This window comes from Pristiophorus japonicus, unplaced genomic scaffold (genome assembly GCF_044704955.1).
Source record: "Pristiophorus japonicus isolate sPriJap1 unplaced genomic scaffold, sPriJap1.hap1 HAP1_SCAFFOLD_396, whole genome shotgun sequence".
Classification (NCBI taxonomy): Eukaryota; Metazoa; Chordata; class Chondrichthyes; family Pristiophoridae; genus Pristiophorus; species Pristiophorus japonicus.
The window spans coordinates 399,408-423,285 of record NW_027253827.1 but is presented as its reverse complement, the minus strand read 5'-3'; the positions used below and the strand labels follow the sequence as shown (position 1 = coordinate 423,285).

The 23,878-nt window shown below is 42.3% G+C and overlaps 1 protein-coding gene and 1 pseudogene across 1 annotated transcript; both read left to right on the top strand.

Annotated features, from left to right (window-relative positions):
* LOC139250592 (zinc finger protein 729-like) overlaps window positions 1-23,878 on the top strand; it is a 539,046-nt pseudogene that overhangs the window by 117,938 nt on the left and 397,230 nt on the right.
* LOC139250591 (probable G-protein coupled receptor 139) lies at window positions 18,513-19,947 on the top strand. Its single transcript, XM_070872989.1, has 2 exons — window positions 18,513-18,582; window positions 19,037-19,947. Exons 1-2 carry the CDS (start codon window positions 18,513-18,515, stop codon window positions 19,945-19,947), a joined length of 981 nt encoding a protein of 326 aa, XP_070729090.1.

Here is a 23,878-nt window from a genome sequence, read left to right as displayed (position 1 = left end):
CTGGCTGGCGGTGTGAGCTGTGAGGAGGATGCTAAGAGGCTGCAGGGTGATTTGGACAGGTTAGGCGAGTGGGCAAATGCATCGCAGGTTCAGTATAATGTGGATCAATGTGAGGTTATCCACTTTGGTGGCAAAAACACGAAGGCAGAATATTATCTAAATGCTGGCAGATTAGGAAAAGGGGAGGTACAACGAGACCTGGGTGTCATGGTTCATCAGTCATTGAAAGTTGGCATGCAGGTACAGCAGGCGGTGAAGAAGGCAAATGGCATGTTGGCCTTCATAGCTAGGGGATTTGAGTATAGGAGCAGGGAGGTCTTACTGCAATTGTACAGGGCCTTGGTGAGGCCTCACCTGGAATATTGTGTTTAGTTTTGGTCTCCTAATCTGAGGAAGGACATTTGTGCTATTGAAGGAGTGCAGCGAAGGTTCACCAGACTGGTTCCAGGGATGGCTGGACTGACATATCAGGAGAGACTGGATCAACTTGGCCTTTATACACTGGAGTTTCGAAGGATGAGAGGGGATCTCATAGAAACGTATAAGATTCTGACGGGACAGGACAGGTTAGATGCGGGAAGAATGTTCCCGATGTTGGGGAAGTCCAGAACCAGGGGACACAGTTTTAGGATAAGGAGTAGGTCATTTAGGACTGAGATGAGGAGAAACTTCTTCACTCAGAGAGTTGTTAACCTGTGCAATTCCCTGCCGCAGAGAGTTGTTGATGCCAGTTCATTGGATATATTCAAGAGGGAGTTAGATATGGCCCTTACGGCTAAACGGATCAAGGGGTATGGAGAGAAAGCAGGAAAGGGGTACTGAGATGAATGATCAGCCATGATCTTATTGAATGGCGGTGCAGGCTCGAAGGGCCGAATGGCCTACTCCTGCATCTATTTTCTATGTTTCTATGTTTCGATTAGATACAAGAGCTGGAGTGGGCCATTTGGCCGTTCGAGCCTGCTCTGCCTTTCAAAAAATCATGGCAGAAATTGTGCCACATCCAACTTTCCACACTATCCCCATATCCCTTAGTTCATTTAGTTCCCAAGCAATTGACGATCAGTAATTTTAGATTAGAATTATACCCATTAATGAAAGAGTAGGGTCATCACCAGTAATGTTGGAGTAGAGTCACCACCAGTAATATTAGAGCAGGACATCATCAGTAATGTTAAAGTGTGGTCAGAATTAGCAATGTTAGATTAATGTCACAACTGGTCATGTTAGCTTTGAGTAGCCACTGTTAATGTTAAAGTAGAGTAATTTTAAAGTGGGCTCACCACCAGTGAATAGAATACGGTCATCAGCAATAATGTTAGAGTAGAAACACCACTAGTAGTTGGAGTCGGATCACTACTAGTAATATTAGATTACGGTAACCACTAGTAATGATAGAGTAGGATCAGCACTAATAATGTTAGGTTAGAATCACCACTAATAATGTTAGAATAGAGTCAACACCATTAATGTTAGAGTAGAATCACCACTTGTAATAATTGAGTAGGGTCAACATCAGTCATGATGATAATAATAACTTTTATTTATATAGCGCCTATAACGAAGAAAATAATAGAGTAGGGTCACCACCAGTAATGTTAGAGTAAGTTCACTACCTGTAATGTTAGAATTCTGTCATCATCAGTAATGTTATTGTAGAACGACCACCAGTATTCGCAGAGTAGAATCACCACCAGTAATGTTAGCGTAGAATCACCACAGTAATGTTAGAGTAGGATCAGCAAGGGTAATGTTAGAGTAGAGTCACCACCAGTAATTTCAGAGTTGGGTCACCACTAGTAAATTTAAAATAGGATCACGGCCAGGTAATGTCAGGATAGGGCCAACACCATTAATGTTGGCGAAGAGTTAGCATAAGTAACATTTTGGTGGGATCACTACCAGTAATGCTGGAGTAGGGTGACCACAAGTAAAATTTGATTAGAGTCAACACCATTAATGATAGTGCAGAGCAGTGGTGGTCACATTACAGCCTACGGACCATATCCGTCCCACCAGGGCATTCTATCCGCCCTGCTTCGAAGGGACAGAAATATAACGCAAGCCGGAGCTCGAGCTGCACATTCGTCTATCCACTTTCACTCCTCATGGGTCAGAGATAGACTCGAACAGCAGCCACGCAAAAACCACAGTAATACTCCATTCAAATTAATAATTGGCAAAAGCGATTTTCCCTGGCCCGATCTTAAAATAATACAATCCTTGATTGTGTGCCCCATCAGTGCACATCCAAACCCACAGTGCTCTGCTACTCGAATAAGGTCTATCATTCTAGAGTGAAGTCATGGTTGCTCAACTCCACAACTCTATTACCGAATAAAGTGACCAGTGCTGCACCTTTTCTCTCCTTGTAAGCAGGGGATTTCTCATCCGGCAGCAATTAGGACGGCATTAGTAATATTTGCAGTGGGGCATAAGCTTGGACATTAGCTTGGATGATGTGGAATCGGTATGGGTGGAGCTATGGAATACCAAAGGGGAGAAAACGCAAGTGGGAATTGTGTACAGACCAACAAACAGTAGTAGTAAGGTTGGGGACAGCATCAAACAAGAAATTAGGGATGCGTGCAATAAAGGTACAGCAGTTATCATGGGCGACTTTAATCTACATATTGATTGGGCTAACCAAACTGGTAGCAATGCGGTGGAGGATGATTTCCTGGAGTGTATTAGGGATGGTTTTCTCGACCAATATGTCAAGGAGCCAACTAGAGGGCAGGCTATCCTAGACTGGGTGATGTGTAATGAGAAAGGACTAATTAGCAATCTTATTGTGCGAGGCCCCTTGGGGAAGAGTGACCATAATATGGTAGACTTCTTTATTAAGATGGTGAGTGACACAGTTAATTCAGAGACTAGGGTCCTGAACTTAAGGTAAGGTAACTTTGACGGTATGAGACGTGAATTGGCTAGAATAGACTGGCGAGTGATACTTAAAGGGTTGACGGTGGATAGGCAATGCCAAACATTTGAAGATCACATGGATGAACTTCAACAATTGTACATCACTGTCTGGAGTAAAAATAAAACAGGGAAGGTGGCTGAACCGTGGCTAACAAGGGAAATTAAAAGCAGCAAACCTGAGGACTTGGAGAATTTTATAATACAGCAGAGTAAGACAAAGGGTTTAATTAGGATGGTGAAAATAGAGTATGATAGGAAGCTTGCTGGTAACATAAAAACTGACTGCAAAAGCTTGTATAGATATGTGAAGAGAAAAAGATTAGTGAAGACAAACGTAGGTCCCTTGCAGTCAGATTCAGGTGAATTCATAATGGGAAACAATTAAATGGCGGACCAGTAAAACACATACTTTGGTTCTGTCTTCACGAAGGAAGACACAAATAACCTTCCAGAAATATTAAGGGACCGAGGGCCTAGTGAGAAGGAGGAACTGAAGGAAATCATTATTAGGTGGGAAATTGTGTTCGGGAAATTGATGGGATTGAAGGCCTATAAATCCCCAGGGCCTGAGAGTCTTCATCCCAGAGTACTTAAGGAAGTAGCCCCATAAATAGTGGATGCATTGGTGATCATTTTCCAACAGTCTATCGACTAGGGATTGGTTCCTATTGACTGGAGGGTAGCTAATGTAACAACACATTTTAAGAAGGGAGGGAGAGAGAAGACGGGTAATTATAGAACGGTTAGCCTGACATCAATAGTGGGGAAATTGTTGGAATCAATTATTAAAGATGAAATAGCAGGACATTTGGAAAGCAGTGATGGGATTGATCCAAGTCAGCATGGATTTATGAAAGGGAAATCTTGCTTCACAAATCTTCTCGAATTTTTTGAGGATGTAACTGGTAGAGTGGACAAGGGAGAACCAGTGGATGTGGTGTATTTGGACTTTCACAAGGCTTTTGACAAGGTCCCACACAAGAGATTGGCATGCAAAATTAAAGCATATGGTATTGGGGGTGATGTACTGACGTGGATAGAGAACTGGTTGGCAGACAGGAAGCAGAGAGTCGGGATAAACGGGTCCTTTTCAGAATGGCAGGCAGTGACTAGTGGGGTGCGACAGGGCTCAGTGCTGGGACCCCAGCTATTTACTATATATATTAATGATTTGGATGAGGGAATTGAGTGTAATATCACCACGTTTACAGATGACACTAAGCTGGGGGCAGTGTCAGCTGTGAGGAGGACCCTAAAAGGCTGCAGGGTGACTTGGACAGGTTAGGTGAGTGGGCAAACAAGTGGCAGATGCAGTATAATGTGGATAAATGTGAGGTTATCCACTTTGGTGGCAAAAACACGAGGGCAAAATATTATCTGAATGGCGGCAGATTAGGAAAAGGGGAGGTGCAACGCGACCTGGGTGTCACGGTACATCAATCTTTAAAAGTTGATATGCAGGTACAACAGGCAGTGAAGAAGGCAAATGGTATCTTGGCCTTCATAGCTAGGGGATTTGAGTATAGGAGTAGGGAGGTCTTACTGCAGTTGTACAGGGCCTCAGTGAGGCCTCACCTGGAATATTGTGTTCAGTTTTGGTCTCCTAATCTGAGGAAGGACGTTCTTGCTCTTGAGGCAGTGCACCAGACTGATTCCTGGGATGGCAGGACTGACATATAAGGAGAGACTGGATCGACTGGGTCTGTATTCACTGGAGTTTAGAAGAATGAGAGGGGATCTCATAGAAACATGTAAAATTCTGACGGGACTGGACAGGTTAGATGCAGGAAGAATGTTCCCGATGTTGGGGAAGTCCAGAACCAGGGGACATCGTCTAAGGATAATGGGTAAGCTATATAGGACTGAGATGAGGAGAAACTTCTTCACTCGGAGAGTTGTTAAACTGTGGAATTCCTTACAGCAGAGAGTTGTTGATGCCAGTTCACTGGATATATTCAAGAGGGAGTTAGATATGGCCCTTATGGCTAAAGGGATCAAGGGGTATGGAGAGAAAGCAGGAAAGGGGTACTGAGGTGAATGATCAGCCATGATTTTATTGAAGGTGGTGTAGGCATGAAGGGCCGAATGGCCTACTCCTGCACCTATTTTCTATGTTTCGATGTTTCTATAAGTTTGACTGTTGTGGCGAGTTAAGGCTGACACAGACTCTAAAGAGGTTACAGCTATATTTTGCAGAGACTAGAAGATGCCACGATATTTTCAACTTGTATCTTTTTTCATTTCCAAGCAATATCCAATACATGTTGTGTATGTAAAATAGCATCTGAATACTATCTAAATTTAGGTATTTAAGTGGCTGGTCCAGTTAGATCTCCGGTCAATCATAATGTTCCAGGATGTTGTCGGTTGGGGATTCGGTGATGGGAATGCCATTGTATGTCAAGGGTTGACGGGGCAGTGGGGGGGGGGGGGGGGGGGGGGCGGGTGGAGCGGTTCAAATCTCTTTTTTTGGAGATTGTCATTGCCAGATACTGCTATGGTGCAAATGTTACTTGCCACTTATTAGATAAATCCTGAATGTCGTCTAGGGCTTGCTGCGTGCAAGCATTGATGGCTTCATTTTCTGAGGATTTGCAAATGGATCTCAACACTTTAATCATCAGAAAACATCCCCACTTCTGACCATATTTTGGAGAGAAGGTCTTTGATGAAGCAGCTTTAGATGAATGGGCCCAGGACACTGCCCTGAGGAACTCCTGAAACGATGTCCTGAGGCTGAGATGTTTTACCTCCTACAATCACAATCATCTTCCTTTCTGCTCGGTATGACTCCAGCCAGTGCAGATGTTTTCCCCTGATTCTCATTGATTTTAATTCTACTAATGTTACTTGATGCACTTGATGACAAGGGAAGTCTCTCTGACCTCACCTCTGGACTCAGCTATTTTTGTCCATGTTTGAAACAAGGCTGTAATGGAGGTGTGGAGACAAATTACCTTTGCAGAGCTCAAAGTGAGCATCGGTGAGCAAAGGCCACTCGATGGCACTGTCAAATACACCTTCCATCAATTTGTTGAAGATTAGACCGATGGGGCTATAGTTGTTTGGATTGGATTTGTCCTGCTTTTTGTGGACAGGACATACCTGGGCAGATTTCTACATTGTCGGCTGATGTCAGCATTGTAGCTGTACTGGAACAGCTTGGTTAGAGGCGGGCTAGTTTTGCAGAACGGGTCTTCAGCACTATAACTGGATGTTGTCGAGCCCAATAGCCTTTGCTCTATCCAGTGTGCTCTGCCGTTTCTTGATATCACATGAAATTAATCGAATTGGCTAAAGACTGGCTTATCTTATTATGGTGACCTCCAGATGGAACTGATATGGTTCATCCACAAGGCACTTCTGACTGAAGATGTTTGCTTCCGCCTTGTCCCTTGCGCTCATGTGCTGGGCTCTGCCATCATTGAGGATGGGCATGTCCATTGAACTTTTGTGCTTCAAATTGCAGTAAGTATAGATTCAAACACTACAGCACCCTCTATAAGGCATCGCGGACCTCTGTGAACAGAACAACCAACTGTGTATCTCATTAACCCATCCCATTGAGGGATTGAAGATTGAACAGCACAGATTCTAAAACAGGAAGTGTAAGTTAGAAAAGTGTCAAATCAGGGATTGAAAGCGAAATAAAGAAATGGATAAAATATTGAGAGGGAGATCATCGAGCCTCAAAGAAAGATACATTAATATTTTTTAATGTTTAGTTTTAAAAATAATCTCCATCAACAACTAAAATCTGAAAGTTTGCGACTCCACATTCAACAATGTGCCAGAGAGGTTGTTAATGTTAATTATCAGTGCCAGAGAGGTTGTTTTGCCGTAATTAAATTTAACACACTTTTAAAAATGTCACTTAGACTGATGTGGACAATCCCTAAATCCGATATGGACAATCACTAGATTTATGCTGCGAGATATGTCAATGAGAAACATTACAGAAGAACTTTAATGTTAAGAACTGTAAATTGATGCATTGTGAAGAAAGAGCGAGGAGAATCGATATAAACTAAAAAAATCCAATTTTAAAATGGGTGCAGGAACCGAGTGACCTGGGGCTTTAGAGACTCAAATCATTGATGGTGGCAGGACGAGCTGATATAGCTGGTCAAAAGCATATGGAAAATGTGCTTTGTAAATAGAGAGACAGCATACACAAGCACTTAGGTTATGCTAACTCTTTGTAAATCATTGATTAGGGCTCAACTGAAGGTCTTTGTCCAAATCAGGATGCCACAAATGAGGAAGGATATCAACCTCTTGGCGATGGTGCAGAGGAGCGTTCCGAGTATGTTAGCAGGGAGGAGGGATTTTATTTACGTGGATAGTCTATAGAAGCTGGGATTATTCTCCTCAGAACAGGGAAGCATAAAGGGAGATTAATTAGAGGTGTTAAAAATTATGAGTAATTTTATTAAAATAAATTCGGAGGAGGTATCTCCACTGACAGACAGATCGGTAACCAGAGGACAAAGATTGATGTAATTTGCAGAAGTGCAGGAGGGTAGATCAGGGGAATGTATTTACAAAGCGAGTTGTTATGAGCTGGAATACACTGCCTCAAAAGGTGCTGGAAGTATATGTAATAGCACCCTTCAAAAGGGAAGTGAATATAAAATTCATACGGAAATCTTTGAAGGGCTATGAGGAAAGAGCAGGGATGTGAGTGTAACTGGATAGCTCTGTCAGAAAGTCAGCACAGACACGGTGGCCGAATGGCCTCTTTCTGTGCCGTATCATTGTGTGACTCTACAATTCAGTAAGAAGACTATTTTGGTGCCGTGGCATCTAAATCCAGTTGCTGAATGACGTCACTTTTTCTATCGAACAACACATGTGAAGATAAAAGCATTACCTGAAAAACAGCTGCTAAATAAAGAGAATATACGTCACAAGTGAGAAAAATCAGCCTGCAATACAACAGATACCAGGTCTGATTCATTGGTTTTTCTGCAGTGATATACCTTGTTGACCTGTGACGCAGTAATGCACGTGTTGTGTAAACGATTGAAATAAACTATCAACAGCACGATTACTTTTGAGTTTTAAGACGAACTTATTTTCTCCTTACACCTACTGCCTATTCGCCCGCCTTACCTTTCGCCCATAAGGAGCTCCATTACTTGTTGATGCTTGGCAATCATTCGAGCAATTGGGTGGGTGTCAACACTACATTTCTCAGCATGTCCAGTGAGTGTTCAGTTATATGTGCATCTGGAATTTCCCCGCACAAACCTCTCGCGCTGGTGGAATTTTAACAGAACAGGCGGGGTAGGAATCTGAAAGGATCGTGTTCGAAATCCGGGGCTCAAAATATATAAAACCAACACGTAGGATACTGTATGTAAATCATTGTTTTGGATTGGAGCCGAAATATCACCTCAGAGATGTACTTAGAAACATTAATGTTTTGGAACCCTGCAGAGATGTTATAGCATTCTGCACTATGACAATCATTATCTGTTGTTTTCAACTTAAGATTTCAACTTTGGTTAGGTATCTTTAAGACAATCTGTTATAGAAAGAATCAGAATGGATGGAAGCAGTAGGAGTCATCGTAAACATGTGATACATCATAAAGGAGGTAACACTCTCAAGCGAGGAGTTTACGGGTTTGGTTTCATGGGACCAAAGGCAGAATACGGACAAAAGAGATAAGATGTGAATTTCAAATAACAACTCTGGGAAAGTGTAACAAATAAAGACATGTGGCCAAAATCTTTAGGGCGGGTTTTTGACAAAAATCGAGACAAAGAACCAGAAGTCTTATTGGATATTACGTTTTTATGGAAACATCTATAGGTCAAAAGGTATTGTAAATAGCCCATGTCATGTCCATCCCTAACAAGAGAATATCAGTAGCCTGTTCAAGATTGTACTCACAAGCAGCGTGAGGGGAGAGTGAACCAAAAGTTGTACTGGTCGTATACTCTTCGAATGATCCCATGCTTTACCGATGAAACCACTAGACAAATAGAAAGAGACTACAAGCTGGAGAACTGCTCAAGTGCACCAGCCGTTTGTCCGATCGGGATCGGCATCAACTATCTGTATTTCCTGTTTAGCTAATGTGTTATATTCTGTCTTAAACTCTGATTAAACACATATCCACCAGATCGGTTTACAGACGATCCTGATTTAAAGTGACCAAAGGCAGCTTTAACTTTGGCTAGTTATAACAATTGGGTGGAAATCCAGCTGTGCATCCTTTCCACCCTGTCCCCTCTATATCAGCCTCGGTTGGCTTCAATGGGAGTAAGGTTACAGGCGGCGTGCAAACCCTGCCTTCATCCGGTTCCATCAATTTCCCGACTGCCAGTTTAGTTTTAAATTGCCTCCTCCATGAGAGGAAACCAATTCCCTCTCCCTCCACCCAACGAATTCCAAGCAAGTCTAGAATCTGGAAGCTTCCTACACTATGTGCCTGAGCAATTAGCTGTCGAAACGGGCTGATTTATGGAATAGCAAAAGCAGACTTTAGCTAGTGCATGTGTTGTCTTTCCAATCCCTATATCCAATATGACGGGTCTGTGCCGAACTATGATGTACTGGAGCGGATTTTCATTCAATACTGAAAGCCTGGGGAGAGGCCTTGTACTCAGCAGGCACCTGATTATAAATGTTATTTTCAGTTTATTTTGTTTAAAAACTCCGGTAAAAAGTGGAATGTTACACGTTCCATTCTTCCTCTAAGATTGTTGTTGATGAGGATGCGGACTTTCATTAGTGCCGCCCAATTTTTGTTCCCTATGTCTACTCTGAGCAGAAAATGACCGGGTGTCAGAAGGGATCGTCAAGTGTATTCCACAATAGAACATGCAATCAAAGAGGTGAGGCTGAAGCTCACTGAAACTTGGGCTTCAGCTTTCTAAGCTTATATCTGCAAGCTTCAGATGCCAAACTTCCGATGCAGCTCCTTGGTCGAGACACAGGATAATTCGGTTGGCACCGACAGCGAGCCAGCCATTGGAACAGGGAGGGTAGGCAAAAGGTTAGAGCGTGAGTCCATTCCTGCACCATCTGACTCCACATTAAGGCAAGTTAAAAACTGTTTTACTTACCTTCTGTTGGTGGCCTCCCTAGGTGCCTGTAAGGACCATTACAGACAAAGGTATTAGAAATTATAAGTGGAAATAATGAAATGACAGAGACATGAAACAAATATTTCCAATTGTCTTGAAGGAGAAGGCATACATACATTCTAGAAATAGTGGAGAACCAAGGGTCGAGTGCAGATTCCTCTATAACAGAATGGAAAGTGACAAATGTAACGTGCCTGTCAAGAAAGGAGGAAAAGAGAAAACATGGAACTGTACACCAGTTAGCCTCAGATCAGTACGAAGGGAAATGTTAATCAAATAATCTATTGTTGGGGAATTAGTAACAGGGCATTCGCAAATCATAATATGATTAGGCAGCGTAAACATTTTTGATGAAAGTCAACTCATGGTTAACACAATCTAATAGAGCTTGTGAGGTTGGAACTAGCAGGGTAGATAAGGGGAAAGAGCGCATGTATTGCAATTGGATTTTCAAAACGCTTTTGATAAATTGCCACACAAGAGGATATTATGCAACATTATCCGTTTTGTAATAGGGGGTAATCTACTTGCATGTATTGAGTTTTGCTTAACGGAAATAAGACTCATAATAGGAATAAAAGGCTTTTTTAAATGCTTGGCTGTAATGAGTGGGATACCGCAGGGATCAGTGCATGGGCTGCAGGTATTTATAATCTACATCAATGGTTTACATTAGGGGAACGAATGTAACAAATTCAAATTTGCTGACGAGTCAAAACTAGGTGGGAAACTAAGTTATGAGGAGATACAACGTGACTGCAAATAGATATAGACAGGTTAAGTGAGTGCGCAATAACAGGCCAAATGAAAAATGATGTGACTTAAATGTAAATTTGTGCACTTTGGTAGAAATAACAGAAAAACAGAACATTTTATAAATGGTAAGAGATTGGGATATATTGGTGTGCAGAGCAACCTGAGAGTCCTTATACACGAATCACACAAAGTTAACATGCAGGTACAGCAAGCAATTACGAAATAAAACAGTATGGCAGCCGTCATTACAAAACGATTGGTGAATAAAGTAAAGATTTTTTCTTGCGATTTTGTAAGTTCTTGGTGGGAACACACGTGGAGTAATTTGTACAGTTTAGGTATCCTTACGTAATAGAAACATAGCAAAATAGAAAATATTTACAGGAGTAGGCCATTCGGCCCTTCGAGCCTGCATCACAATTCAATATGATCATGATGATCATGCACCTTCAGTACCCCATTCCTGCTTTCTCTGCATACCCATTGATCTCTTTAGCCATAAGGGTCAAATCTAAGTCTCTTTTGAATATATCTCAACAGCTTTCTGTGGTACAAAATTCAACAGGTTCACAATTCTCTGGATGAAGAAGGCTCTCCTCATCTCGGGCCGAAATGGCTTACCCCTTATCCTGACTGTGACCCCTGGTTCTGGACTTCCACAACATCAGGAACATTCTTCCTGCATCTAACCTGTCCAATCCCGTCAGAATTTTATGTGTTTCTATGAGATCCCCATTCATTCTCCTAAATTCCAGTGAGTATAAGCCGAGTCGATCCAATCTTTCTTTATATGTCAGTTCTGCCATCCCGGGAATCAGTCTGGTGAACATTCCATGCACTCCTTCAATAGCAAGAACGTCCTTTCTCAGATTAGGAGACCAAAACTGTATGCAATATTGAAGGTGTGGCCTCACCAATGACCTGTACAACTGCAATATGACTTCCCTGCTCCGATACTCAAATCCTCTCGCTATGAAGGCCAACTTGCCATTTGCCTTCTTCACTGCCTGCTGTACCTACATGCCAACTTTCAATGACTGATGTACCATTATACCCAGGTCTGGTTGTACCTCCCCTTTTCCTAATCGATCACAATTCAGATAATATTCTGCCTTCCTGTTTTTGCCACCGAAGTGGTTAACCTCACATGTATGTACATTATACCGGATCTGCCATGCATTTGCCCACTTACCTAACCTGTCCAAGTCACCCTGCAGCCTCTTAGCCTTCTCCTCACAGCTCATACTGCCACACAGCTTAGTGTCATCTGCAAATTTGAAGATATTACGTTCAATTCCTTCATCTACATCATTAATGTATATTGTAAATAGCTGAGGTCCCAGCACTGATACTTGCAGTAACCCACTAGTCACTGCCTGCCATTCTGAAAAGGATCCGTTTATTCCTACTCTTTGCTTCCTGTCTGCCAACCAGTTCTCTATCCACGTCAATACATTACCCCCAATACCATGTGCTTTAATTTTGCACACTAATCTCTTATATGGGACCTTGTCAAAAGCCTTTTGAAAGTACGAATATACCACATCCACTGGTACTCCCTTGTCCACTCTTCTAGTTACATCCTCAAAAAATTCTAGAAGATATGTCAAGCATGATTTCCCTTTCATAAATCCATGCTGACTTGGACCGATCCTGTCACTGCTTTCCAAATGCGCTGCTATTATATCTTTAATCATGATTCCAACATTTTCCCCACTACCGATGTGAGGCTAACTGGTCTATAATTCACTGTTTTCTCTCTCCCTCCTATTTTAAAAAGTGGGGTTACATTAGCTACCCTCCAATCCATAGGAACTGATCCAGTGTCCATCGAATTTTGGAAAATGATCACCAATGCATCCATAATTTCTAGGGCCAGTTCCTTAAGTACTCTGGGATGCACACTATCAGGCCGAGGGGATTTATTGGCCCTCAATTTCCCTAACACAATTTCCTGACTATTAAGAATTTCCTTCAGTTCCTCCTTCTCGCTAGATCCTCAGTCCCCTATTATTTTCGGGAGGTTATTCGTGTCTTCCTTCATAAAGACAGAACCAAAGTATTTGTTCAATTGGTCTGCCATTTCCATGTTCTCCATTATGAATTCACCTCATTCTGACTGCAATTGGCCTGCATTAGTCTTCACTAATCTTTTTCTCTTCACGCATCTATAGAAGCTTTTGCAGTCAGTTTTTATGTTCCCTGCAAACTTACTCTCGTACTCTATTTTCCGCCTCCTAATTAACCCCTTAGTCCTCATCTGCTGGGTTCTAAATTTCTCCCAGTCCTCAGGTTTGCTGCTTTTTCTGGCCAGTTTATATGCCTCTTCCTTGGATTTAACACAATTTCTCTTGTTAGCCATGGTTGAGCCACCTTTCCCTTTTTAGTTTTATGCCAGACAGGGATGTACAACTGTTGTAGTTCATCCATGTGATAGTTAAATATCTGCCATTGCCTATCCACCGTCAGCCCTTTAACATAGAAACATAGAAACATAGAAAATAGGTGCAGGAGTAGGCCATTCGGCCCTTCGAGCCTGCACCGCCATTCAATGAGTTCATGGCTGAACATGCAACTTCAGTACCCCATTCCTGCTTTCTCGCCATACCCCTTGATTCCCCTAGAAGTAAGGACTATATCTAACTCCAGTCGCCAGTCTATCTTAGTCAATTCACGTCTCATACCATCAAAGTTACCTTTCTTTAAGTTCAAGACCCTAGTCTCTGAATTAAGTGTGTCACACTCCATCTGAATGAAGATTTCTACCATATTATGGTCACTCTTCCCCAAGGGGCCTCGCAGAACCAGATTGCTAATTCATCATCTATCATTATACAAGACCCAGTCTAGGATGGCCTGCTCTCTAGTTGGTTCCTCGACATATTGGTCTAGAAACCATCCCATATACACTCCAGGAAATCCTCCTCCACAGTACTGCTACCAGTTTAGTTAGGCCACTCTATATGTAGATTGAGGTCACCCATGATAACTGCTATACCCTTATTGCACGCGTTCCTAATTTCCTGTTGGATTGTATTCCCCAACCTCCTTACTACTGTTTGATGGTCTGTACACAACTCCCACTAACGTTTTCTGCTTTTTGAAGTTTCGCAGCTCTACCCATATAGATTCCACATCATCCACGCTAATGTCATTCCTTACTATTGCGTTAATCTCCTCTTTAACCAGTAACGCTACCCCACCTCCTTTTCCGTCCTGTCTATCCTTCCTGAATATTGAATACCCCTGGATGTTGAGTTCCCAGTCTTTGTTACCCTGGAGCTATGACTCCATAATCCCAATTACATCATATCCATTAACAGCAATCTGCAAAGTTAATTCATCCACCTTTTTACGAATGCTCCTCACATTGAGACTCAGAGCCTTCAGGCTTGTTTTTAACACTCTTTGTCCTTTTAGAATTATGTTGTAATGTGGCCATTTTTGATTTTTGCCCTTGATTTCTCTGCCCTCAACTCTTGTTTTTCTCCTTCCTATCTTTTGCTTCGGCCCCCTTTTTACTTCCCTCTGCCTCACTGTATAGGTTCCCATCCTCCTGCCATATTAGTTTAAACCCTCCCAAACAGCACTAGGAAACACTCCACCTCGGACATAGATTCTGGTCCTGCCCAGTTGCAGACCGTCCAGTTTGTATTGATCCCACCTCCCCCAGAATCGGTTCCAATGTCCCAAGAATTTGAATCCCTTGCACCATGCCTCAAGCCATGTATTCTTCTGAACTATCCTGCTATTCCTACTCTGACTAGCATGTGGCACTGGTAGCAATCCTGAGATTACTACCTTTGAGGTTCTACTTTTTAATTTAACTCCTAGCTTCCTAAATTCAGCTTGTAGGACCCCATCCCGTTTTTTCCTGATATCGTTGGTACCTATATATACCACGACAACTGCCTGTTCACCCTCCCCCTCCAGAACACCCTGCAGCAGCTCCGAGACACCCTTGCCCCTTGCACCAGGGAGGCAACATACCATCCTGGAGTCTCGTTTGTGGCCGCAGAAAGGTCTATCTATTCCCCTTACAATAGAATATCCTATCACTATAGCTATCCCACTCTTTTTCCTGCCCTCCTGTGCAGCAGCGCCACCCATGGTGCCATGAGCTTGGCTGCTGCTGCATTCCACTGATGAGCCAGCTTTCCCAACAATATTCAAAACGGTGTATCTGTTTTGGAGGGAGATGGCTGCAGGAGCCCCCTGCATTACCATCCTTCCCTTGCTCTTCCTGCTGGTCACCTATTCCCTATCTGCCTGCGTAACCTTTACCTGTCTTAGTGGGAGTGCAGTGAAGTTTCACTGGACAGATTGCTTGGATGAGGGGATTTTCTTCTGAGGCGAGGTTGAGTAGTCTCGGCCTATACTCTCTCGAGTTTCAAAGAATTTGAAGTGATCTCATTGAAACGAAAAAATTTCTTAAAGGACTGGAGATGGTAGATGCTGGGAGGATATGTCTCCTGGCTGGGGAGTTTAGAATTTCAGAATAAGGGGTCAGCCATTTAGGACTGAGGTGAGGAGGCATTTCTTCAAATCAAAGGATTGTGAATCTTTTGAATTTTCTAACCCAAATCACTGTCAATGCTCATTAGTTGACTATTCCCAAGACAGAAACCGATAGATGTTTGGATATTATGGGAACCATTCGACTCATCGTGTCAGTGCCAGCCGCAACGGAGCCATCCTTCCTATTCCGACTTTCCAGCTCTTGGTCCATAGCTTTGTTGGTTACTCCACTTCAAGTGCCAATCCAGTTACTTTTTAAAATGCGATTCAGGTTTTTGCCTCCTCCACCCTTTCGCGCATTGAGTTCGAGGCCCATTCCACACTATGGGTGGGAAAGGTTCTCCTCATCTATCCATCTAATCCATCTACCATTTACTTAAAATCTATGTCACATGGTTATTTGATAAATGAAATATGCCCTTCATATCTACTCTATCCAGAACCCTCATGATTTCTTATGTTCTTGTATACTTACTTGTATTCCCCCAGCACGTACACCACTGGTGCTGAAAAACTTTGCAGTATTTCTGTCCCAGCAAATGTATAACACTAGTGCGGCAAAATAAGAGTCTTCGCCTGCAGTGCAGTAGATGGGTCTCCGTCAGTCCAACAAAAGTGGGGCCTCGAATATGAATAGAATCAGCTTTAGCAGCAGAAGGGCATTTCCACGTCTTATATTACTGTAGGCATCCTAGTACTGGAGGACCATGTTCATATCTCGTGCAAATGTAGAGTACAACTGGTACCTTAGAAGCAGTAGCACCATCAGTGTAAGTGTAGGGATACACTTATGCCTGACAATAACCTTCACCACTAGTATAAGTGTAGGAGTACTGGTACAACTGGAGGAGGACGGTCAGTTTTAGTGCAAATGTACGCTGCCACTAATATCAGAATAGCACTTTCACTTCCAGTGTAACTGTACGTGTGCCACTAGTACCAGAAGAACACGGTCATCTCTGGTGTAAGTGCGGGGCTACCACTCGTACCGAAGGAGTACTTTCACACCTAGTATAAATGTAATGTGTCACTAGACCCAGAGCAGCATGTTCACCTCTAATATAAGTACAGAATTACCAGTAGTACAGGAAAAGCATGTTCACCTCTAGCATAGTGTAGGTGTACCACTACACCCAGAGTAGCGTGTTCAACTCTAATATAAGTATAGGTTTATCACTATTACAGGAGAAGCATTGCCACCTCTATTGTAGTTGTAGGGGTAACACTAATGCCGCTAAAGCGAGGAAGTAGTAAGGGGTTTAGCAGCTTTGAAAGTCGATAAAACCCCAGGCCCGGATGAGCCGTATCTATGCTGTTAAGAGATGCAAAAGAGGAAATAGCAGTGGCTCTGTTCTTTATTTTCCAATCCTCTCTGGCTACAGGTGTGGGGCCGGAGGACTGGATGATAGCTAACGTGGAACATTTGTTTAAAGAGGGAGAAAGCGATAGACCGAATAATTACAGGCAGTCAGCCTAACATCGGTGGTGGGAAAATTATTGAAAAAAATCTGATTGACAGATAAATGTTCATTTAAAAGATATGGATTAATCAAGGACAGTCAGCATGGATTTGTTAAGGGAAGGTCTTGTCTGACTAACTTGGAGGTAACCAGGAAGGTCAATGCCATTAATACGTTTGATGCAGTTAATATGTATTTTAGCAAGGCCTTTGAAAAGGTCACACATGGCACACTGGTCAGGAAAGTAAAAACCCATGGGATCCAGGAAAAGTGGGAAGTTGGATCCAAAATTGGTTGAGAATCAAAGCATAATGGTTGTTTGGTGTTTGGCCAATTTGTGACTGAAATGCTTTTACCAGTGGTGATCCGCAGGGCTCAGTATTAGATCCATTGCTCTATGTGGTATATCAACGGTTTAGACTTGAATATACGCGGTATGATTAAGAAATTTTCAGATGTTACTAAAAGTCAGCTGTGTCGATGATAATGAAGAAGAACGCTGTAGACTCCAGTAAGATATCAATGAACTAGTTAGGTGGGCAGAGCAGAGGCAAATGGAATTAATCCGTAGAAGTGTGAGGTAATGCATTTGGGGTGGTTTAAACAGGAAATGGAATACACATTAAATGGTAGGACACTGCAAAGTGTAGAGGAAAAAAGGGACCTTGAAGTACATGTAAACAGAGCCCTGAAATTAGCAGTTCAGGTGGATAAGGTAGATATGAAGGCGTACGGACCAAGAACTGTAAAATTGTATGGGCTGGATAGCTCTTTGATGGCCAGCGCGGACATGTTAGGCTGAAATGGTCTCCTTTCATGCTGTAAACTTCCATGATTCTATGATTCTATACCAGCAGAGCACTGTCAGTTCGAATATAATTATAGTTTACCACTAATATCAGAAGCGCACTGTCAGTGCCAGTGTAATTGTGTTGGTATCGTTGCTATCGGTGGAACACGGTCACATCGAGAGCAACTGTTGGTGTGCCATTGGTGCAGAACAACCTGGAGCACCGCTGGTGTAAGTGCAGGAAACCACTCGATCAGGACGTTCACGTCCAACACCTGACTAAGTTCAGCTTTATCGCTGGTGCCAGAGAAGCAAGATTACCTCAAGTATAAGTGCAGTGTACAACTAGAACTGCAGTGGCACTTTCTCCTCTATTGGAAATGTAGTGGTATGAATAGTACCAGAGATGTAAGATCACCACGATTTTAAGTGTGGGTCATCCACAGTTACAAGAGAAGCACTCTCACCTCAAATGTAAGTGTAGGTTTACAACAACTACCAGAGGAATGCGGTTACCTTCAATGCCCTACGATTGTGCTCACAACCAATTGTGCACGACATGGCTCACCAGCTGTTCTGAACGGGTTTGACCAATCAGACTGAGTCAAGGATAGGGGCAGGACATGCGGCTAGGGGAGCTGCCATCACTGCTCCTGTAGTAATAGGCTCAGCAGCTGTACTGTGAGATTGCACATTCTAATTGTAATGAAGATTTTATTTGAGCACGCTTTTTAGAAAATTCCCGCTAACACTTTCAATTATTTCATTAATCTGATGAATCAGACGAAAACAATTTACCTCAGTCTATTTGTTAAATGACTGTAAATAATGCTAATTATGAGTTAACCTGATTGACTCTCTGGTGGATTGACGTGTGGATAAATATATGTTCCCTTCCATTACCTCAGATGTGTGCCTATCAGAATATTTCAGTTCCAAACAAATACATCCACTGTCACGAAAATGGGCCAACTAACGATGCTACAGGTAAAAGCGATCTATTACCCGATTCTCGCAGTCATCGGTGTTCCAGGTGAGTCATATTAACCTGTTTGTTGTTGATCTGTGTGAACTGACTCCTGTTCTTACCACATGTTGCATAAGATAACGTGTTTTCTAGATGGCAGCATTACAGGGTCAGTAGAGACTGGAACAATCTCACTGAAGCGCCCGTCCACACTTTCTGCTTTCCCCTTAAGCTGATATCATTAATGAAGTTACAATATTCTCTGAAGCTGCAGTACAAGGATTTTGGCTGATTTCTGGATTGTCTCGATGCCCCGTGCACAGTGAGCACTGCAGCAGGTCAGTAAAGTATGTGGGTTGGTTTTGAAGGTTAGAGGTCCATTACTAATCATATTCCACACTGGTCCTTGCTGATAGTAACACCGAATGGAGTAAAATGCTCTCACCAGATATTTCCATATATATTTCTATATTTCAATCAGACACTCCAACATTATTTCTCTGCTCTCTTTTTCTTACAGCGAACTTGATGACAATTGTTATTTTATCCCGAAGGAACTGTGGCCTTTCCAAGTGTATCTCTGTCTACATGATTGCCATGGCATCCGTGGATCTACTGATCATGATCGTCAATGTAATGCTGTACCATATTTTCAGTAATCGCTTTCCACTTTCATTCCTGTCCCACACTCCCGTGTGTAAGCTCATTATATACATGACTGCTGTCAACCTTGATTTGTCTGTTTGGTTCACCGTTTCCTTCACATTTGACCGATTTGTGGCTATCTGCTGCCAGAAGTTTAAAACAAAGTATTGCACCGAGAGAACTGCGGCCATGGTTATAACAGCTTTCACAGTCCTCATCTTTTTAAAGAACATCCCTGTTTTGCTTGCATATGAACCTCATCAAATAATTAACAAGGTACATTGGGGTTGCATGACAAGTGTAGCATTTGTTTCCTCACCTCCAGGTGCGGCATACATCTGGTTTCACAGCGCCTGGGGCATTTGGCATCCCCTTACTTTAATTACCTTGTTAAATTGTTTGACGGTCAGACGTATTTTAGTGGCCAGTAGATCCCGCAGGGGACTCAGGGGCCACAGGAGTGAGAAGCAGAGCGATTCAGAGATGGAGAACCGAAAGAAATCCATAATTTTACTCTTCGCTATATCGGGCAGTTTTATATTGTTGTGGCTGACTGCTGCCGTGAGTTTGGTAACTACCAGGTTGGCAAGCATCAATTATTACCAAGGTGACCTCACAGACCCTGGATATATTGCCACTGAAACAGGAGCAATGTTAAAGTTTTTGAGTTGCTTTCAAAACCCATGTATTTATGCAGTGACCCAGAGGAAATTCAGAGAAGAGCTGAAGACAGTGGTGAAATCTTCCTGGACATTCATTCAGAGGTTGGTTAGAAAAAGACAGTAAAACGATTCAATTCTAAAGAAAGCTTCCTCGTCACTATAGCTCAATTTTACCTCTATTTCCACCGTAGAACATCCGTTTTCTCTGGTGATTGAAAAATTGGTGAGATCTTGTGTGAACATTTCAGCCATTTTGTAGCATGTGTTTGATTTATGCATTGCTTTAGTTTTTCACACTTGTTTCGCTGAGTAAACATAATCTATTCCTGCAAATGAAGCACAGTCATGTTCAGGGATCAAGGATAACAATGATGAGTTCAGCAGTGGAGCCGGACATGTGGACAAGACAGGAATCCACCATACACTGCAGATAAAGGAATCAGGCGTCGCACTTAAAAATCATCAATAAAGTTTCATTCTCTGCTAAAATCATCAAAGGTCTTGTGATCACCAATATTGGTAATTTTCCTGCAAGTTTGGTGTGAATAATACAGGCGCGGATCTCTCGATTGGACACCATTCCTCATTGGCTTTTGTCACGTGATCAGTGGAGAAAACAGTTGGAACTCAGTTCATCGATGTGACCTTTCACCTCTTGTGTCCCAGATACTGACTGAAATTGTCGATTGTGCACCGACTGCTGTCTCTGACTCAGCACAAAGATGGAGCTGGCTCTTGTATTGTGCTGTCGATAAAGTTATGCTGAGTAATATTATTGATATTCTGTATCAAGGTCTCTCCTCAGATACAGTAAATGAATGTTAAAATAATGACTTCCATAATTTTTTAAACTATCAATTGATGCAAGTAATCGGATGTAAACGGATACGATATAGTTGCAATTATGGAAACATGGTTGCAGGGTTACCAGGGTTGGGAACTGAATATCCAAGAATGTTCCATATTTAGGAAGGAGAGGCAACAAACAATGGTGTGGGATAAATTGTAAGGTTGCAAATAGGGGGTCAGAATTATGCTGAAGGTAGTGAACATATAATTGCCTACGCATTTAAAACTTCCTTATACAGGCATAGCACACATACGAATTAAACTGTAGCTTAACCTTAGTCACACTTAAACAGCCGAAGTCAGTTGTTTTGTTTAAAAGTCCCTGAGGAAGAGATAAAGAAGCCAGTACAAACCACCCTAAGCCTCGGATAGACTGGGGTAGAGGGCAAAATGGAACAAAACAATGATGAGAGATGCACAGTTGCATGTATCACTCAGAGCCCGTCTGATAAGAGTCGACAAATCAATGGCACTTCGCTGATAACAGCAGACCTATCGATGATTTTGAGGAGGATAGCTCCTCTCCAAAACCTGTATAAATTATGCTTGAAAATTATTGTATTTCGGAGGTTCCACGACTGAACCTTCCCTTGCAATTGTTCGTAATAAAAGCTGATTGAACCTGGGATTTCGTGTGTTCACTTCCGTGGTCGATAAACAACAGGAGAAGGGCGAGGTATCGATTAACTACATCAGTTAGTCCACCTTGAGGGAGCGAAGCCTCCTTTTTCCCCAACAGAAGGGTAGGTGTCGATTAACTATATCAGTTAGTCCACCTTGAAGGAGAGAAGCCTCCTTTTTAACCCCTACATTTGGCGTCACGAACAGGATGCAGACCCTCTGACATGGATGATGTGACAGCTGAATGGCAGTGAGTATGTTTTGTAACACCTGCAGCTGTAGCATTGACGGGGAAGGAGGTAATCTGTATAAAGAATTAGAAGGGTAAATCTGTAGAACAAGTTACAGCGAACCAGGGAAGGATGAAAACCAAGGGCGGGATCGCTTTATTGCCTGAAAAAGAAGGGGGAAGAGGACCCCAGCGATCGTTAGAGGAAAATTAAGGTGTATGTCCCGAAGCGTGACATGGTAATAACATGGAGAAGCCGGTATTCATCGTGTGCAGCGCAAAGAAGAAGGAATACAACCTAAAGAGTGGGGTGGAACCCCAGGATCCTAGGAAAATTGGCCAGTGGGATACAATGCTAGCTGAGAAAAATGGAAAATTAATAAAAGAAAATTGCTGAAAAAACACGTTGAATTTAAAAAGGACAGCGTGTTTATATCAAAAGATAAAAATGCGACCTTGAAAGCCGCAGCTGCTAGAAAGAGAAACAGAGATCTTTAGGAAAATGGACTGGAGGAAAATCATCAAAATACAAAACCTCATTTGAAGAAAGGAGATGAAATTAGTTGTGAAAAAGATATTGGTTTAAATATAAAAACTTACGAGTTAAACCCGACACAGAAGTATTGTGCTGAGAAAGAAACACAAAGATGTTTAACTATGGAATAGAGGAAGATCATCAAAAAAGAAAAATGATTATGTTTGGATTCAAAAGGGCAAAAAAACCTAAGTTATGCGAACTCCGCAAAGGAAGGAAAAAACTGGGAATTAGAGAATTCGAAAAAAAGCTGGAACCGGCACAGAAGTTTAGATTTTGTGCAGAGAGAAATAAAACACAAGATTTGCTCAGTGAATGGGACCGTAAAAATGAAATGCTGGACTGCATATAGCTTGTGGTAAAATTGGATTTCAGTCAACAAAATAGCGATTAAAAATGTGTGGTCTTGTTTTAAATCAGTGAAAAAATCTTTGCCAAGTATTAGAATTGGAAGTTTAGAGAAATTGGAGTTTAATCTAAAATGCTGTTTTTCCCAATGAGAAGGTTTTATTATGACAACTTTACTAATGATTCCTGCTGTTTTAATGGAGTTCCAATTCCTAAGCAAGTTTTGAAAGCACAAAGACTTGGGAAAAACATTGTCATGATTATGTGAAGTCATGTAATGACGTCAGGCCTTCTTACAAACCTCTAAAGGAGTTAAACCTTTCCATTGACAGCTGTTTTATACTGGACATTATTAATTTGGATTTCTTAATAAAAGAAAGACTCACCTGACAGACGGAGGAAATGGTGGGATTTTCAGAACAAAAATAAAATGAAGAACATAAGAACATAAGAATTAGGAACAGGAGTAGGCCATCTAGCCCCTCGAGCCTGCTCCGCCATTCAATAAGATCATGGCTGATCTGGCCGTGGACTCAGCTCCACTTACCCGCCCGCTCCCTGTAACCCTTAATTCCCTTATTGGTTAAAAATCTATCTATCTGTGACTTGAATACATTCAATGAGCTAGCCTCAACTGCTTCCTTGGGCAGAGAATTCCACAGATTCACAATCCTCTGGGAGAAGAAATTCCTTCTCAACTCGGTTTTAAATTGGCTCCCCCGAATTTTGAGGCTGTGCCCCCTAGTTCTAGTCTCCCCGACCAGTGGAAACAACCTCTCCGCCTCTATCTTGTCTATCCCTTTCATTATTTTAAATGTTTCTATAAGATCACTCCTCATCCTTCTGAACTCCAACGAGTAAAGACCCAGTCTACTCAATCTATCATCATAAAGTAACCCCCTCATCTCCGGAATCAGCCTAGTGAATCGTCTCTGTACCCCCTCAAAAGCCAGTATATTCTTCCTTAAGTAAGGTGACCAAAACTGCACGCAGTACTCCAGGTGCGGCCTTACCAATACCCTATACAGTTGCAGCAGGACGTCCCTGCTTTTGTACTCCATCCCTCTCACAATGAAGGCCAACATTCCATTCACCTTCCTGATTACCTGCTGCACCTGCAAACTAACTTTTTGGGATTCATGCACAAGGACCCCCTGGTCCCTCTGCACCACAGCATGTTGTAATTTCTCCCCATTCAAATAATATTCCCTTTTACTGTTTTTTTTTCCAAGGTGGATGACCTCACACTTTCCGACATTGTATTCCATCTGCCAAACCTTAGCCCATTCGCTTAACCTATCTAAATCTCTTTGCAGCCTCTCTGTGTCCTCTACACAACCCGCTTTCCCACTAATCTTTGTGTCATCTGCAAATTTTGTTACACTACACTCTGCCCCCTCTTCCAGGTCATCTATGTATATTGTAAACAGTTGTGGTCCCAGCACCGATCCCTGTGGCACACCACTAACTACC